This window comes from Cydia pomonella, chromosome 3 (genome assembly GCF_033807575.1).
Source record: "Cydia pomonella isolate Wapato2018A chromosome 3, ilCydPomo1, whole genome shotgun sequence".
Classification (NCBI taxonomy): Eukaryota; Metazoa; Arthropoda; class Insecta; order Lepidoptera; family Tortricidae; genus Cydia; species Cydia pomonella.
The window spans coordinates 653,785-673,349 of NC_084705.1; the positions used below are offsets into that span (position 1 = coordinate 653,785).

At 39.1% G+C, this 19,565-nt stretch overlaps 1 protein-coding gene across 1 annotated transcript; it reads right to left on the minus strand.

The window, feature by feature from the left end:
- Positions 1 to 1,589: 1,589 nt before the first annotated feature.
- LOC133515721 (uncharacterized) lies at positions 1,590 to 19,236 on the minus strand. The gene is made up of 13 exons (XM_061848278.1): positions 18,954 to 19,236; positions 16,912 to 17,035; positions 14,021 to 14,167; positions 8,170 to 8,345; positions 7,587 to 7,781; positions 7,038 to 7,253; positions 6,561 to 6,741; positions 6,010 to 6,223; positions 5,610 to 5,883; positions 5,116 to 5,264; positions 4,229 to 4,469; positions 3,097 to 3,243; positions 1,590 to 2,056 (listed from the first exon to the last, which is right to left on the minus strand). The coding sequence occupies exons 1-13, from the start codon at positions 18,963 to 18,965 to the stop codon at positions 1,988 to 1,990; spliced, it is 2,145 nt and encodes a 714-aa protein (XP_061704262.1). The 5' UTR covers positions 18,966 to 19,236; the 3' UTR covers positions 1,590 to 1,987.
- Between the last annotated feature and the right edge of the window lie 329 nt (positions 19,237 to 19,565).

A 19,565-nucleotide genomic window follows, 5' to 3' on the forward strand; every position in this document is an offset into this window, starting at 1 on the left:
ATTGTTCGTATCGCGATAGGCCTTTACTTGATAAAGAACTTGGAGACGGCTCGATTGTTAATATTACAGGTATCTACGAACAACGTTGGTTTTTATTTTGTTCGAATTCCCGCAGCTTTAGTTTACGAGTCTGTCGCTAGATGGCCCTGTTATATATATCTAGCAAAGAGTTATTCAATTGAATACATTTATTTTGTTAAAAGGGGTTTAAGAAAGATGGCAAATAAATAAATTATATTCAGAGATTCTAAAAGAGTTGGAAAGTCTAAAGGAAAGCGAATATTTATTCATGCTATAGCGCCATCTACTCCAGATGTTAACCGTTCGTATGCCGAAACGCGGGTCCCCGTTAGTTAGTAGGTATTGAGCTCTAATTAATCAGAATTCAATAATTACTGCACGGATCCACGTTCCGATACGCGAGGTTGAACTTAGGCATCTCCATTAGCGTGTGCGGCGTTTCATCGTGAACCATCCGGACTAGCGATGGGCAATTTCTGAAACATTTCACATATTTCCTTAACGGTGACATATTTCAACTGTTGAAAATTACATAATTGACAGGAAATGTTTCTGATAGAACTGTTACCGTATAAATTTCACTTTTTCATGCAAATTTTCCGCTACTCCTGACGGCAGTAGGACGGATTGTGATCGGAAAATTCGAAAATATGTGTAATCGTGCCCGGTTATTATACGATGGACGGAAGTTCAAGACCACGTTACGCTGCGCCGTTTTTCCTTTCTTTTAATTTTTTAAGCATATCTGCTATTTGTTTTCTTCGTAGGTATGTGCATATTCAATATATTTAATTTCAATCTCTCATACATGAAATTTCATTTTACTCTTTCTTATTCGTTATCCTAATAGACCATGATAATCGTAATGTCTTTATTGAGCATTAAAGAGTCTTGGCGTTTTATTCTATTTGGCATGCTGTTAATTCCGATAAAAAAAATTGTGAACAGTTTTGAGACAGTAAAGCAGGCAGCTCTTTAACAAACTCTTTATCTAAACATATTATACTTATAGCAGTCTCCCCGCCGCGTCTATCCGTCTATTCGCTAAAAACACGAAAACGAAGAAATATTAACATAAATATGAGCGAAATTTTCCATTAGAAACTCACAGAAAATTACATGAAATTTAAGTGTAAGTTACACTTTGGAAAAATACAAGCTGCCCATCACTAATCCGGACTGCAAGAAAGTTAAGAAAGGAATAATGTTATGTGTGGTGTTTTATCATATTTATGTTGCTTGCAGTTCATTTTCTATCTGATACATTCGATCTATACATTCGATCAAATTGTAGGTACTTATTTCAGTTAACATTATTTATAACTACCTATGAACCTCCAGGTCTTTTTGTGGCCTTGTTCTTTTGTTGCAGTACATCTTTTGTATTGCCTATTTAATGTGTTTATATGACTGTTTTTTTTAATAAAGTAAAAAAATATTCATTGTAACCTAATGTTATAAATATTTTTTTTTTCGAATATTGTGCTGTAGCCGCACGCGTCAGTTGACATCTTTGGCGGTCAAATGACAAAAATTCTGCGAGAGGGCTGTAGTTCACAAAGAAAAAGTAAAGCAATACAATATACGTTTACTAAATTTTGACACAAATCACAGTACGAAACAATATACATTTTGTAAATGTTAGACGACTTTGAAAACTCTTTATTTTAATTTGTCCACTATTAGGCACGGCAGTCGCCATATGATTTATTTCAGCAGCTTAATAGAAGTTCATAACAGTCATAACTCTGCACATCCCTAAAGTAAGGAAGCTAATAACGAATAATTTCGTACATTGATATGCGCGTGAAACAGTGCTTAGCGTCTTTGTGCTTAGCGTCCTTACTTTACTGCCTTGTCAAAATGGGTGTGTTCAGATATTTGCGAGCACCGTGTCCGCTCCGATATATCTGATGTGATGGTGACTGGACTCTGTTCGGTGGAAGTACGGGAGCCGGCGCGTGGCTCAGCAAGGCGGGCCGCTCGCCGTGGCAAACAAGGTGTCTAGGGCACTGCACAGCGCTCGGTAGTTCACCTGAAAAGTGACAAGATTAGGGAGTTACGTAAAGGCAACATATTTTTATCTTTAAGGAGACTTAATAATAGTACATTGTGCAACGAGGGGGGTAAGTGTGAGTGAGCCGCAGGCTGGAGGGAATTAAAGATCCGAGTTTGCAATATTCTTACCCCCGGAGTTACACCCAATGTTTTTCATCACACTTGCGATGAAAAAACTAAATTTTAAGCGAAATAATTCTTAAACACGGTGACATATCAAACATTCGTCCGCCATTTTGTAATTTCTTGACAGGTAAAAATATTTTAAACGGCTGTTAAATTAATCAAATTAAATAATTTTAAACATAAACAAAAATATTAAATTATAAATGTCAGTATTTTAAAAGTAAAACTCATTTATGCTATGCTACTTGGTTTGTATCAATAAGTGACATAATTTAAAAGAAAAGCTGTGCCTCCCTAGGGAGTTATAGCTTTTTTTTCACAATCCATAATTCCCGCGGGAACAAAACAGCCCTTTGTGCTTCAGTACACCCGCATGAAGTAAGATCTTTTTCGAGCAAGTGTGATGAAAAAAGTTTTAACTACACCAGCTCGTCAAAACTCTCTTTATCCTTCAAAAGTTGATGAAAAAGTTAGATTTTACCCAAATGAGCTGAAAAGTTCATGTAAATTTTGAGTATTTTAAATGTACTTTTAAATGTTTTTGAATTAGAAATATTAAATAGCGTTTGGATTTGAATTGTAACATTTTACAGTTAGTATTTTCCTTGCGCTGGTATATATTCTTAACTCTTGTTTGTGCGATCGTATCCCATTTTGCAACAGCGCGCTGGTACCCGAAAGCTTCGTAGACTAGGTCCCGTACCCGTGCGGACATTAGTGAGAGGAGACCGCGTGCACAGAGCGCCCGGTCCGGAATCTTACCTCATCGCCGCAGCTGCACTGGTACCTAGCCGACCCCTTGTAGACTATAGTTCCCGTTGCCGTGCGGACACTAGTGAGAGGAGACCGCGTGCACAGAGCGCACGGTCCAGGACACCATAGGGACCGTACCTCATCGCCGCAGCCACGCTGGTAGCCGAACGCCTTGTAGACCAGGTCCCGTTCTCGAGCGGACACTAGTGAGAGCAGACCGCGTGCGCAGAGCGCCCGGTCCGCGGACACGCGCGGGATCGTCCCGCAACGCTCCTTATCCATATCCTGTGAAACAAAATTATTTCTTAACAAGTATAAACGTCTGCGAACGATGCTATTAAGCTTAGAATAAAGTTAAAAGTGGGAAAATTACTGCCTTGGGTGAGACGATCCAGAGGCTGTAAGTTCAAGTCTCACCCAAGGCAATAATTTTTCCACTTTTCAATCTGTTAAAATAACTTATAAATGTTAAGGCTTCTTACTTAAGAGGCTGTCAACACCCAATGTCCTTGAAATTGATGTTACTTAAACAGTTTTTTAAGAAAGACTATTTTTTTAGTCAAGTAAGAAAAATATATATGTTCATATTAATTATATTTCAAAGACCGTGAAAAGATAATTGCAAAGATTGGTCTTAAAATCACAATTAAACGGTTTTTTGTCTTAATTGTTTTGACTTATGGGTCTGCAATTAAAATCATAATTTCAAAACATTTATATCTAAACCGCTGTTGAGTAAAGTATTACACTAATAATCCACTTTTGTTTATTTAAATATTTTTCTTATTATTCCCTGGCCCAGGCCCAGTAACATGCGACAGTGCTATCTCATTTACTCCGATACAAATAGACAGTGTGCGCGCATTAGGTATTGACAGCCTCTTAATAGACGTTGCAAAAACTGACATGTGATTTTAGATATTTGCTGGTTGAATAGGAGCAAATAATTCAATTGATCGACCAAATGCCGCAATGTATTGAGAATCTCTCGTATGGTATGAGCTCTCGTTGGTTCTTATCCTGCTGCTGATGGATTCTTAATTCATGTATAACGTGATATACTTAATTACACAGAAGACATTACAAATATAACACTGCTGGCAAACTTTATGAACTTTACTGTCACACAAAGTTAGTAAGAAAATCAACTTATATGGAGATATTTATTTGCTACCAAGTATATCGCCAGCCATGTTATATAGAGTACATTATATAATTGGGTCTTAAGGTTTAAATATTTTAGGGTCACCGTCAACGACGTCACACGCACCTTAAACACTTCGAGAATGTTGGACAGCTGGTCAGGGAACTTAGCCAGCTTGGCGAGAGCGAGGGACACTGTGTTCCTCTCTTCAAAGTTGAGGTGGTTGAGCGGCGTGTCGATAGTAGGGATGTGAGGTATGGGTTCAAGGAGTGGGGCTCGTTCGAGGCTGCCTTGCGTGAGGCATTCGCCCACGGTGTCTGCGAAGCGGCGGTACTCCACGTAGCGACGACGCGCGGGCGCGCAGAATCTGCCAACAGCATTGGTCCGTAGTCAACTAGGAACCTTTAGTAGTTTCGCCATGTCCGTCTGTCTGTCTGTCCGAGGCTTTGCTCCGTGGTCGTTAGTGCTAGAAAGCTGAAACTTGGCATGGATATATAAATCAATAAAGCCGACAAAGTCGTACAATAAAATCTAAAAAATTAATTTACCTAATAAACCTCCCCTACACGTAAAGTGGGGGTGAATATTTTTTTTCGCTTCAACCCTAGAGTGTGGGGTATCGTTGGAAAGGTCTTTCAAAACTAATAGCATCTATCAATAATAGAACCTGATGCATATACTGGTATATAGAAGACAGAGCCTAAGCTATCTGCTTCTGTTATATTATTGACTCTCTGACTTGATGAAAAGAGAGCTAGGTTATATTTGTGAGATCGTAATATGATCTTCATAGAGGCAATGTAATGCTCGGGAGATCACTAGCATGTTTTGTGAACAAAGGGCCTAGCCAAGATGCCAATCGTTTGCGCCGTAGCGAACGAAAATGTAATGTTTCTCTATCACTCTTCCATATTAGTGGATAGAGAAACATCGCGCTTCGTTCGCTACGGCGCAAACGATGGACATCTTCGCTAGGCCCCCAGAAAACGACTTTCTTTCGTGTTGATACTCACACTTCAATAAGCGTATCCATCTCTAAGGGAGTCAGGGCTAGCCCCGCGGACGCAAGGCCGCGATAGAAGTCGGCGCGCGGGATCACCAGCTCGTTATGCTTGTCGTACTGTTGCAAGAAGTCTAAAGGCCTGATGCCTTCGCGGACCATCTGTATATAAATGATCAGTGATTGCCGGTTATTTCAAATAAGTCCAAGGTGATTAAGTCAATGGAAGGAAAGGACCAGTACAATATTACACCTTGTATTGTCAATTGAGGCAATTTAGGTACCTACCTAGTTTATAAACATAGTATAAAATAGCCAGACGCAGAAAAAAAACAGGTTCGCGAATTTCAAAGAATATTGAATTTAATCATGAATCGTTGAAGAAATTAAACAAGTAGATAAGTTAGAACAGTCGCATGTACAGAAATCACGCGAGCGCACGCGATCTGGTTTGCGATTAGAATAGTAAGCCGACTGTTGGATATTAAATTGCCAGGATTTACGTACCTTCCCCTTAATCTTCGCCAGTATCTGCACTATATCCGTCTCCAGCGGGTTGACCTTCCTACTCTTCTGTCCTCGCGGCGCGGCCGGCGGTCCAGAGATAACCGCGCTCTCCACCGGTCTCTCTTCCAACTCATCCAGGAGCTTCACGTAGCTGAAGCCGCAGTCGTCCAGGTAGCGGAGCTCTAGGGCTCGGACTTGCTCGGGCGTGGGGAGCACGCCGAGACGAGCGAGTACGCGGCGGAGCTGGCCGCGGGACACGTGGCCGTTGTTGTGTCTGAGAACACGTTATGGTTAATATTCATGGATATTACAAATGGATGCGGTGCACTAACATTTAATTATAGGTACATAATGATTGCGTGGTGTCCGGATGCTTCTCTATTTACTTAAGGCCACTCACTCGTCATGCTCTCCAAACGATGGCCTCAAATCTATACTCCTTTCTTTGACCGCGGCTCGCACGCGCAGCAAAGCCGCCTGCGCCGCGTCCAGTTCATGTTCTCCGAGTCCGCCTCGCTCACTCGCTGAGCCGATCGCTGGCAGCGCCGCCACCGCCTCCGCTACCGCGCCAGCGTGGACGTCCGGGTGCTTCTCTAGTTCCTTTATGGCGAATACTGCACATAAAAGAAACAGAAAAGAATGTAATAATGATGAAGTGCAGGGAGTTTCTTCATATTTGCAGATGTCACACCTAGTAAATTTTATAGATTCAGGCACATTATTATTCGAGCAATAGTACGAGTAGACAGTAGTTACAGAGTTAATCGTATATGATTAAACTGTTTCGGTCTAAAGTCATTACCAGTCTTAACCTGCCCAAGGTTTTAGTTGTCTTTAAAAATCTGCAGTTACTGTACTGTGGCTACAGAGGCCTGAAGAGCGGGCATTTGCCGCGGGGGCGTGCGGGCAAACAAAGCCTCATTACGCTTCCTCGAGTCAAGCGAATTGTACCTTGATCACAGTCATCCTCAAACGTTCGCCAGCAGATTCGATTGTTGTCGTTCGGGTCCACGTAGTGCCGAAGCACGCAGACAGCCTCCTGCGGCGACAGGACCGCGCCCAGCCCCATTGCGTCCATCGCGCGACGGAACTCTGCCGGCGCGATTCGACCACTGTTCAGTGGGTCGAAATCCTGAAAAATTCACTGGCTACTGAGCCTCGAAAAGCACTGATAAAACCATTGTATAGTGATAAATATCTGAATATCTTTGTTGTGCGCAGAGAATTGAAAATGGCTTGTCTAATTAATAGCAATGCATCATAGGAACTAGGAACTTGAAACTAAGCCCGTTCCTCCTCATATCTGTCATAAAGATCCTCTGTATTCTACGGCAAGAGTTAAGACCAATATTAACAATGGTACTACTACAATTCAACTTCGACACTACAAATTCTCGTATATCTAGATCATATCAAACCAAAACTGACCCTAAAGAACTCCGAAACCCGTATCTTCCGCTGTAACACAAACTCCTGGACTCGCAGCATGAGCTCGATGAGCTGTCGCGTCGGCCGCGGCTGCTTGAGCACCGGATGGAAGCATTCGGTAGCGCCGAGGGGCGCCGTGGAGCGTCCGGCGTCGATCTCGGGACGGGACAGCTTGGGGAGCGTCGTGTCGATCAGCGCTACGGGGTTGTTGTACTCCTGTTGATGCCAAATTTTAGTAAACCTTAGCTGAAATCAGGATTGTCGAGAGCCACCTTCACCTTTCCAATTCAGCTTGGTGTAGTCTTTACCAAGCTGAATTAGGCACGATATGTTGTAAGGCAAAGTGTCGAAAGGTGGACGAAAATTTTGTGTTGGTGGCCACTTTCGAGTAACAGACGGGCTGGTTCAGAAGATTAAGGTTCTTTTATGGATAATATTATCTCAGGAAAAATTGGAGTTGATGATGCACAGAAATTGGCCACCGGAGATAATTGTCCTGGCCAAAGAAAACAAATAGCAAACATTAGTATATAGTAAATTATACTGTACCACTCCAAGCCCTCTAATGCCCTCCTTCTTAACCGCCTCAACAGCCTTAAGGAACTCAACGTAGTCCAGCGTGTACGAGTCCTTGATGAACCGCCGCACCAACAGGTTGAAGTCCTCAGTGGATAAAAGCACGCCGATGTAGTTGAGGATGCGGGCGAAATGAGCGAACGTGATGCGGCCGTCATTTTTTGCCACCTGGAGAATAAAAGGAATACAGAGTTAAGGGTGTCTTAAATCTTATTTACATATAGGTATAAGGAACTTTCGTGTACAAGGGATGACACATTAACCAACAGCGACCACAGGCAACGAGACAATAGGCAACAATCGCGAAGCTAAAAGCAGTGGCCAGGCAAATCCTAAATTTGGTGCTGAAACACCCTAAAAATTCCTTGTGCTTATTCTTTCTTCTAGTACAAATGTTTGAGGCCGTAGGCGGTCACCCATATATATTACCCATACGCAACAACGCCTTAACAGAGGTAAGACGAATTTTTCAGGTAATAGTTATTTGAGATGACCCAGGTAATTAAGTAACAGATGAATAGATGATATTACAAAGTAAAATTGTTGTGTACTTTACCAGCTCATAATCCTGGAAGTAAGGTTTCAAAGGCAGTTCTCGCGCCGCGATAGTGGCCAGCAAACAGCAGAGACGCCTCATCTGCCACTGGTCGAGACGGTGACATTCTGGCTCCGGCGGCGGAGGGCAGGCTTCCAGCAGACAGTCTGCTGATATCTTATCGCGTCCGCCAGCATCTGTAATATACCATCGTAACTGACTGTTTCCTAGAGCGTTTTCACATTGTCTCATTTGATATTGGATGTAGGATCCTACATACTCAATGTCGGGCACCGGGGTGCAAGTACGTACATTACAACAGTGCGTCATGCCTGCTTTAGCGGGCACGCACATAGCAAATATAATGCACGCGAACAAAAATTATCGTTCCGTCAGTGGGGGGGTTCAATCTGTCTTGAATTGTTGGAAGTGTCTATCCAATATCGAATGACGGGTGGCCCCTACGTGAAAGATAGCTATTTTAGACTGCCATGTGTAGCTATGGCATGAAGTCCGTCTTTTATGTTTTTTTTTAACAGTGCAGATTTCTTAAATGAATAAATAAATACAGAAAAACACATATGTCAAATATTTTTCTTATACCTGATATCCGATACCGAACGGACAATCAATGTTAACCTTATTGTACCAAAAAGCAGAGACTAATGTTGACGCGATCCCGTTTGCAGAAAAAGCTTGGTTTAGCTTTAAATTAACAAAGCCAAAAAAAACTGGACTAAAACTGGCGCTGATCTCTTGTTATGTGAAGTGGCAAGCAGCTTATGTCCTCGACGCGAGTGCCCTCGCCGCGGGGCAAATGTCACGAGCGGTATGTGACGTCATAGATTCAGGGTTTCGAGGACAACACACTAGACCTGCTACTAACGGACTTTATCTCGTAACTATAAGAGCGTTTTTACGTCGGTCGGTTACGACCACAAAGAAGTAAAAATTAAAAAAGCGCCTTTTTGACTAAGTATACCTATTAATTTAACCATAGTTAAAAGGTCAAACCAAAAAAGAAGGATTTGATGACATAGGCATTCTCTAGCAGCTCCTTTTCTCCAAGGGCCGACATCGGATCAGAGGTCAAAATGCTCATGAATGTTAATTATGTAATCATGTGAGATAAGATAAGAAGAATTTATTAGCACAAAATATGATGATGATGACGATGAAAAGAAACATAGATCATCATACAAAAAATAATATATAAATAATAATGTATAAATAAATTATACGTAAAACATTGTGCTAAAAGGTCTTCACTAACTCTAAAAGTAGAATTAGTTGGCACTAATATCCAAGAAAACATAACAACATAGTAAATTATCACAGCATTAGTCCAATTTGAAGTCGATCAATGACTAAAAGTGACAAAAAGAGTTATAAAGAATAACATAACAAATTTTATATAAACACATATGTGCTTGTGGGGTGTGCGTGTGTTTGTGTGAGTGTGTTTGTGCGTGTGGGCTTGTGCGCGTGTGCTTGTGCGCGTGTGCATGTGTATTTGTTGGCACGGTTGCCAACCTAGCCTAGCAGAAAATTCCGGAGTTTCACTTTGAAAGAGGCGACTGATAAACAATTTCTTACTGGTGCTGGCAAGTCGTTCCAGGACTTATAACATAGATTTTGCGGAATGTAGCAAAATCCGACCTAGCTAAGTTCGCATTAGGCAGCGTTTCCACCAAAGCTGTGCGAGGTAGCTAAGCTGTGCGAGGATGTGCAGTGATGGTGTGTAGCGGGCTCTTTTCAAATAAGCAAGCGGGGTGCGGTGAAGCGGGAGCGGAGCTTTTTAATATTATTATCTCGCGTCCGTACCTTGCAATATATTCCTCGCAACAAATCCCACGCAATACATTGCTCGCTCACTCAATGCAGCTGCGCTGAACGAGGTTAGGCACCTACCGAACTCCCTAAAAGATATTGATAAATTACCGATGTTTCATAATACGAGTAGTACACTACGATACAAGTGCGAAAAATAGGAAATTCGAAACGAGTGGCGATACAATAAAACACGACCGAAGGGAGTGTTTTAAATCGACACGAGTTGCGAATTACCTATTCGCACATGTATCGTACAACGTTTTACAGTACATATGGCCCTTTAAATGTTCGACATAGTATTATTATTTTATTATTATTGGGGTTTTTTGGGCCTTTGAGTGCCACATCGACCGGGTAGTGATCTATTGTGACAGCCCTTTAAAGTTCATTACTGATGCCCGTTGAATCCAGGAAGTTCTAGATTCTTTGGGCCGTAATGTTCTGTACCTCATAGGGTTGCAATACGTGCCGCCCTAAGTGGGTACTTCGTTTCGACATAGTAACGTAATATGCTAATTTTCGCACTAGTGCGGTAAAATTTAAAAACCTTTTTAGTCAGCAAATGTTATTATAATATACATGATTTTTTGAATGATAAATATGATTAATAATGTTAATTTATATGCATGTAAGTTTTAAGTATATTGCTGTGCCCTTGCAGGGTGTCACATATAAACCTACCTACTTATAAACCCCACCTAATAATGTGTAATGTAATATGCAATAAACATTTTGAATTAAGAATTTTGAGGTAAATGAAGTGTTTCTATTGGATCATGAAAAACACATCCCTCGTTACGCGTCAAACTACGTCCTACGAAGCAGGATTAACCCTACATGATGTCTGTAAACAGACGTGACAAGTTGACAGCAAATAAATTGCAAAACGTCGAATCCACCGCGACGTACAGGCTCGATTATATCTTACAAGTAAATGGAAAAGGAAAGAGGCTGTTTCACTTCGAAGAATTTCACTGAGTTCCGGATATTGCGTTATTTGGGATCATAGCCAATAGTTGTATGACTTTACAATTTTCGTCTAATAATGAAAAATTTTCAACAACTAGACTTATAAATGTATTTTAATGAAAATGAACTCATTTTCTTTACTGGCAATTTTGGTATAATGTTATTGCTGGAAATTTCGTACTAACTCATACTAAAGTTCACATTTTTCGAGCACTCTTCTGCATGAGAATAACTCCAAGTACTTAGGTATGTACTACAAAAGATTTTCCGCTACGCATATGTATACAACGCTTCTTACTATGTACACCGCCACGCTACGTATAGGTACAACGCACTTAGAAGTTCAAAACACGTAGACGCCGTAAGTTGAATATTAATTAAGAAAAATACAACACAATCCACTTTTGAGTACATTTTACTTAATTGAAAACAGTTACATAAAATGGCATTATTTATTATTAAGAATTGATAGGGACTGTTAATATTTAGCATATGTGCCAGAGCAGCTCTCTACGCCGTCTGGAAGGAAAACTGTAATTTAATTAACTATACGTATCATTTTTTTTTTATGTAATACTTATATTCAGCTAAATCTAACAAACGAGCCACCTGATTGGAAGCGGTCATCGTCGCCCATGGACATAAGCAGCATCGGAGGGGGTTATGCGATGTCAACAAAGCATCCTGAATACTCGCTTCTTGAAGAATACCATGTTATGATGCAAACGGAACACCTCAGGAGGTAGCTCCTTCTACAATAAACGTTTTAGGGAGAAACGACAGGATAGAATAGGTGCACGCTATTAAAGATAAAAGATAAAGATAGTTTAAGTATAATTCAAGTAGGCATATTACAATGCACTTCGGGGGCAATTTTTCATGATCGGCAGATTTTACGATCGGCCGCCAACATTTCTAGCAAGTCCTTTGCTCCTTTGGCGGGAGCTGTGGTGGTAAAAACAAAGATTATGGGCACCAACCATTATTTAACTTATTGTTGAATATACAATGTGTCTGTAGCCTCTGGACGTAGATGAATAGGACGTGTCGATTAGGGTATTTCTAACCTATGTACAAAGTCTCATTCCAAACGCCACAGTATTAACTGAGAAATTAATGATTTACGATTGAATACCTCGGAACAGCCTGTATGTAGATACACGGTAATTAAAGAGTAAGAGTATGTCATGTGTCATGTCACTAGTGTCACTTTGATCTTAACGTCTTTGTGAACGACAAATACAGTTTGCTCCTTTTTATTGATGAATTATTTATATTAATTTAACTTTTAAAATATAATAAATATATTTTATTTTGTTTGACGACCGGTTTGGCCTAATGGGTAGTGACCCTGCCTACGAAGCCGATGGTCCCGGGTTCAAATCCTGGTAACGGCATTTATTCGTGTGATGAGCATGGATATTTGTTCCTGAGTCATGGGTGCGGGTGCTTTCTATGTATTTAAGTATTTATAAATATTTATATATTATATATATCGTTGTCTAAATACCCTCAACACAAGTCTTATTGAGCTTACTGTGGGACTTAGTCAATTTGTGTAATAATGTCCTATAATATTTATTTATTTATTTTTATCTAATAAAATAATTTACAATATTAAAACATTCCTGAGAAGGAACTCTATTCGGAATCTCGGTTAATCTCCAGAGAGTAGAGACACGTTGTATACCACTTTAACAAGAACATAAAGTATGAAGGTGTAAAAAGGTACTCGAGTTCAGTAAACGTATGATATATTTAGGCATCCTTTGCAAAGTTCAGATATTAAGTGTGCAGCTGTAGCGTAATGTTTAGCTCGCGTGCGTAATGCCAGTCACGGGTTTACGGATATTTACTGTAACGGCAAACTATTCACGGAAAAGTTTTTGATAACTAAATTGGTGTTTAACGATCCTTTTGTGAAATTCTTATTATTAAGTTTACCATATCTATAATAATTCAGTGTTTTTTTTAGAACAATAATAACTGCATCAATAAATTGCTCTGATATTTAGATTAAGATGATATTTGTAAAATTTGACGACTTAAAAGTGCTTGTTGCTAGGCCTATTTGAATAAAGAATATATTGACTTTGACTGTGGAATCTTTTTCATTATCCTGTAGATTTGTCAAACATAAATTTCATTTCTTAGGTAATGTGACAACAAGTGTTAAGGTACATTATTTTATATGCTGTTATTACCTATATTATTTTGTGTTTCACGTGACAATGATCCATTATCTAGCGTAGAAATGACATCTCATCTCTCTAGCGATAAATTGTAATTATATATCTTTATCCTTCTATGCACCCATGTTTAAAGTTATAGTCTAGATCTGAACTGTATGTTAATACTGTAATTTCCGCTATTGTCTGTAACTTGTTTTGTGAGCCAAATAAATAAAATATAAATATAAATAAATGATCCAAATGGTTGCCATGGTACGAGTATGTAGATGTCGTAAATGAGGAGCGTGCATAAAGTGAAGTGTCATTGTATGTACATGTTTATGTTTCTGATCCAGGCCACAAGATGGCAGACCCTCCAACGCGCACGGTCCCTATAAGGACTGGAACAGACGGATTTCGTTAGTAGGACGAGGCCAAATAGTTATTCTAACAAAATGTGCTGCATGACAGAATAAGAAATAGTTAAACCACATAGTAGTGTCAGTAGTGGGGGCAGAAAAGTCCTAAATGTAATTACTATTTCCATCATCATCATCAAACCCGGTCAAGGGGCTGAGAACTTCATTGTTCCTTTCATTTATTGCAGATGTTTTAGGGTCTATCACCGAAGCCACTGGTAATAATTGTAATGGCCGCGAACAATCCAGGGGGCCTAGCCAAGATAACAATCGTATCGACAAACGCTAAACGAATAAAAAAAATGTGTCGGGATGACAGATGTTACTAAAACTCACGTAACTATTTCCATACATTATTGATGTTTCGATTGGCGTTTCCTATCAATAGTTGTCTTCTTGGCTAGCCCCCCCTCTGGTGTTGCTAATTGCTTAATCTATAGAACTTTCAAATATTGATATATTCTTAGTGCTGTGACTGACCTTCGCCATGTATAAGCTGGCACAGCTGGTGGTAAAGGACGCGTCCATCTTGCGCGCGGAAATAGTCGGCGAGTTGAGATATCTCGGCATCCGACAGTCCGACCACGGAGCGCAACGGCCCGGCTAGCACAGACACGAACTTCGATTCTGCGAGAAGACAGAAATACTATAGGGACAGCTCATGCGTTGTCAGCTTTCCGCGCGGAAGGTCCAACGCGTAGCTCGCTCTTCAGTTGTCTCCGGTCAGGAATGTGTGAATACATGCTCTTAATTAAGTATACTTCTGCATTTCTTATTACATACTCCCAGATATCCCTGTAACTACGTTCGATTCGTGTAGTTTTCAGTTAATATGTGCAAGGCAAGATAGATCCTTTTATAGAAGTTTTAAAATATTCAAAGTAGTCTAGAATAAAAATCAGCATCTTTACTCTGAATGACGTTTTACCAGAGCGAACTCCAAAATATTGAAATCGAGTTAATGGTCTTTGCATTGTGGATCTAAACTAAGAAAGCAGTTGCCAGACAGGCGCGGATCCAGCCCTCAAAAAAGGTTGTGGTCACAGCCACCCGAAAATCGGCCAAGTGCGAGTCGGAGTACGAACTCACTCATGAACAACAGCCTATCGATCTCAATAGACCGTGAAAGTGTTACGTCACAAGACTATAAGGATTCGCAGACAACGTTTCGCCGAACATCGTTTTGCAAAGGGATTTATTCGTACCTAGATGTAACTTTTAGTCGACTAACGTTTGGTAGAGTCTAGGTTCACATACCGTTCAATTACAATTATTGGAAGGATTGCGGGATATTGCTATTTAACAATAAAAAAAAATATTGTAAAAAAATCAAAAAACCCGACTGCACACTAAAAAAGAGGAAAACAAGCCCCACAATAATATTGTTGTAGATGGTAAGTATCGCAGGCGGTGCCAACAGAGGGTTACTTATAGTCATTTTGGTTGTTGGTCCCCGCCTGCGATACTTACCATCAACAACAATATTCTTGTGGGGCTTGTTTTCCTCTTTTTTAGTGTGCAGTCGGGTTTTTGTTTTTTTTTTTATAAAATTTTTTTTATTTATAATTTTTTAGTTACCCCCAAAAAAATCCTATCCATCCACTGACACTCCCGTGATCAAGACGAATCTAACGATACCTCATACATCAAAATCCATCAAGCCGTTTAGGCTACAGGAGGCCACAAAAAAACAGACATACATACATACATACACTCGAAAAACATCCTCCCTTTGGCAGTCGGGTAAAAAAAAATTACCAAAGTTCATTTTCCAACACTTTTTTTCCAACTGTACATTTTTCAATCAAATTTTCCCTATATACTTATTTGACAGATTTCAATTTAACAAATTTCTATTTCCCTAACAATAATTAAACAACATTCATTCTACCAACCTAAATGTTTCACTTGGTTTAAAAATGTTTAACAATTTTTAGTTTATCAAACATGTTTAGTCTATTTTTATTTATTTTTTAAATAAAAATAAAACATTATTTAAAGGATATTAGAGTATCTACATAGAGATTACCGTACCAAAAGTTTAAGTAAATCGCATTAGCCAGTGCGGGATTTTTTTTATTATTTATAAAAAGTTTTATTAATTTATTTCTAAGAAAATAACAGAGATAGGAAGCTGAAACATGAGGGTTCTTAATAAAAAAAATACTGTAAACATTTCATCAAGGCCGGTTTTGCTATGAAAATACGGCAACTAAATAATTCGAGGAATAAAATTGGGGACAAAATTTTTTGAAATACAGAAATGTTTAAACATTGTTTTTCGAAAAATCTCATGCAATACATTTTTATGCTATGTATTGAGTGGAAAAATGATTATTTGGCGTTTATGTTTTTACGATAGATTCTTTGGAAAATGAGAATCAAGCAAAAAACTTTTTGTAATCTTTTGGGTCTTTGAATTGGTGTCTTGTTTTTCTTTATTCCTTACTTTCTTATTTAGCAAAAAACTTAGTAATCCATTTGTAACCTAAGAATTTCATTTGGTAGAGTAATCAGTCCGATTAAACAAATTTTACTGGAGTAACGTTTTTTTTCCATCGTGAGGAAACCTGCACACATCTGCGAAGAAATTCAAAGGTGTATGTGAAGTCCCCAATCCGCATTGGGCTAGCGTGGGGACTATAGCCCGAGCCCTCTTGCACATGAGAGGAGGCCTGTGCCCAGCAGTGGGACGTATATAGGCTGAATTATTATTATTATTATTAACGTTTTTTTACATTTAATTTCGAATAAAGTAACAGTTAAATTATAACAGTTTAGTTAGTTTAGCAATTGCGGTACTACATACATATTATCGGCGTATAAAGTAATGTATCGGAAATCGCAAGCAATTTTATTGCAGTCCATGGAGCCGTTTAAACAGATAACTACGCTAAAAAACTCCTACTCCTGAAAATTAAAAGCTAGTGTCATTTTTAGAAATTTGTACTAATATTTGTAAATGTTTCAGGTTTCTAAGACTCCTTAAGCTAAAAACAATGGCCCCTGTAATGTTAGTAAATAATTATTATTCTTGTAAAAAAGTATCAGCTGATATTAACATGCTCGAATTTCTAATTAATACTAAAAATCACTCTAACTATCGTGTTTCGACCAAGGGTTTCTCGGGTAATTGTGACGGTTACTAAATGATTATTCTACGAAAAGTAAATCTGCTTATCAATGTTATGCCAAGTTGCCAACTGACTACTCTGCGTAATGAAATTCTGCCAAACCGTCCTCTGCCAAAGCGTCTGCGAAACGAAAATCAGCGTAATTTTACTCGGCGAATCAATAGGGCACCCTATTAGGGTTGTGGGCATGCCCATTGTGCCCACAACGGTGGATCCGCCCTTGTTGCCAGATTTTACCCGAGATGAGCGAGTTGCCCTCAGGGTCCAGCGGACGGTACCAGTCCCATAAGTTGAGGCCCACGCGGAAAGCGGCGGCGCGAATCTTGTTGCATGTCTTCCATACATCAGCAAGGCGCAATATCTGGGACAAAATGAGATTTTTTAGTATGTATCTCCGACGACCGGTTTGGCCTAGTGAGTAGTGACCCTGCCTACGAAGCTGATGGTCCCGGGTTCAAATCCTGGTAAGGGCATTTATTCGTGTGATGAGCATGGATATTTGTTCCTGAGTCATGGGTGTATTCTATGTATTTAAGTATTTATATATTATATATATCGTTGTCTAAGTACCCTCAACACAAGCCTTATTGAGCTTACTGTGGGACTTAGTCAATTTGTGTAATAATGTCCTATAATATTTATTTATTATATTTATTATTATTTATCTCATTTGACAACATCCGTAATCAAATCCGTAATAAAACATTTAATGACGGTTACATTTAAGACAAACAGCATTAATTCAGTAATACGATAATGAACCTACTTTGACTTTATTACTGTATAATCCCACAAGAATTACTTATAAGTCTTATAACAGAGTTTTCTCACCTCACCAATATACCTCAAATTTCGCCAGACAAAGTTTCACTCAAGTTCCTTTATGACCTAACTTTGAGATCTAGCCTTTGACTAACATTTGAGGAGGTCATATAGGGGTTAGGAGGTCGTATATCGGGCGAGTCGGCCATCAGAACGAACTTTAACGTCAGACAACCACTTTATCGGCTTCTGAAGCATAGTTTGTCTCATGTCTGATTTTACAAAAGTACTTGATGTAAACTTTATTCAAACAAGTTAGCAAACAACGTTTACGTACAGCGTACGCCTAAGATTTATAACCGTTTTTGGTTGGTATTATGGGCACAATGCATTGAAAGGTTCTTGGCGTTTAAAGTGGTAAATAAGGAAACGTATAGCCAAGGAAAATAATGGCTTCTCTAATCCAGTTTCAAAGGGGAGTAGACCGAGCACTTTGCCATGTAATCGAACATATTTTATTCATACAACCCTTTATTCAATAACCAAATATAAGGGCGGCAGGAGGTGGGGTACCTACTGAATGAATTATATTGAACTTGTAAATTACAGTCCAAACTGTGTGGCGTAAAATACGGGACAAGACGTACAAAAGGTTAATGAAAATAGAAAAAGACATTACCATTTCCATTATAACCATTTTTTTTTTCCTCAAGGTATGGTATTTTATTTATTCAATATATTTGCTTTTATTTTTATAAGTGTTATACTTGTAAAGTAAGATCTTTGTAAGTGCCCTAAGTGTTATGCTTATAATTCTTATAAAGTAAGAAGTAGAGTTCAAAGTTGTGCTAAAATCTTCTGTTTAGAGCAAAAGGAAGTAAAGTAAATATTCTACGTCCAAAAGAGAGGCATGGGCATTGTGAACGTCATCTCGCTTTGTGTGGTAGGGCACAGCACAGCGGATGTTATTCCAGAGCTAGAGCAGAGCCCAACTGGAGAAGTACCTCCACCTTACAGAAAACCGCAGCCAAATAACACTAGGCCCTACTCATAGTGTTGTGTTCCTGCCGGTGAGTAAGGTTGCCAGAGCTCAACGAGGGGGAGGGGGGTTTAAGGTCGGCAACGCGCATGTAACGCCTGGAGTTGCAGGCGTACATAGGCTACGGAAACTGATTACCATCAGGCGGGCCGTATGCTTGTTTGCCACCGACGTAGTATAAAAAAAATCTTTATTGCACCACAAAGAAATCAAATTTAATAAAAACAGATTTACAATGTAAAGAAAGGTAGCAACAGCCGGTCTTATCGCTGTAAGCGTTCTCTTCCAGACAACCTTAGGGTAGCAGGTTATAAAGAACAGTAAGTTTTTGGAACAGGAATTAGAGGAAAAGGAAAATTAAACAGACAGTACATACAGTAAATTTACAATTTAAATAAACATATAAATATAACAATACATACCTCTATTAAAATAAATAAATATAAGGAACACAATCAAATCAAAATAAAACAGTTACCGTGTCATGCATCTCGGTTCTCGAGGCTTCGGGGTCGTCAAAGTAATGAAAATAACCTAATTATTGTTGATCACACTCAATTTATCGGCATGCGGGAGAAGTTTGGTATTATGCTTGGAATTTTTGGTAAATAAACGTTAATTTAAACAACAAATTGTGAGGCGTGAATTGACTTTGACAACGTCAAAGTAGGCGAGGTGAATATGATTATATTGAATAAGGAACCTAATGTCTCGTAATAAAGAAGTTTGCATATCATATATTCAATCTATGGTTGTAACTATGATATCGTCAGATGACTAGCAAATTATTAAAAAATAATTAAACAAGAATCAACCTTATTTTAGTAGTAATATGGTTCATTGTGGCTATGAACTTGTCGTGGTAATTAGTGACTATTGCTTGTCACCTGACGATATGATTCCTTTTTAGGGTTCCGTAGCCAAATGGCATAAAACGGAACCCTTATAGTTTCGCCATGTCCGTCTGTCTGTCTGTCTGTCTGTCTGTCCGAGGCTTTGCTCCGTGGTCGTTAGTGCTAGAAAGCTGAAATTTGGCATGGATATATAAATCAATAAAGCCGACAATGTCGTACAATAAAATCTAAAATTT

What these genes read in the sequence shown, in the direction of transcription:
- LOC133515721 (XM_061848278.1), bottom strand. An exon ending in ATGGATACGCTTATTGAAGT is followed by an intron (nt 4,470 to 5,115) that starts GTGAGTATCAAC and finishes TGCTGTTGGCAG; the next exon opens with ATTCTGCGCGCCCGCGCGTC. An exon ending in ACATTCTCGAAGTGTTTAAG is followed by an intron (nt 3,244 to 4,228) that starts GTGCGTGTGACG and finishes TTTGTTTCACAG; the next exon opens with GATATGGATAAGGAGCGTTG.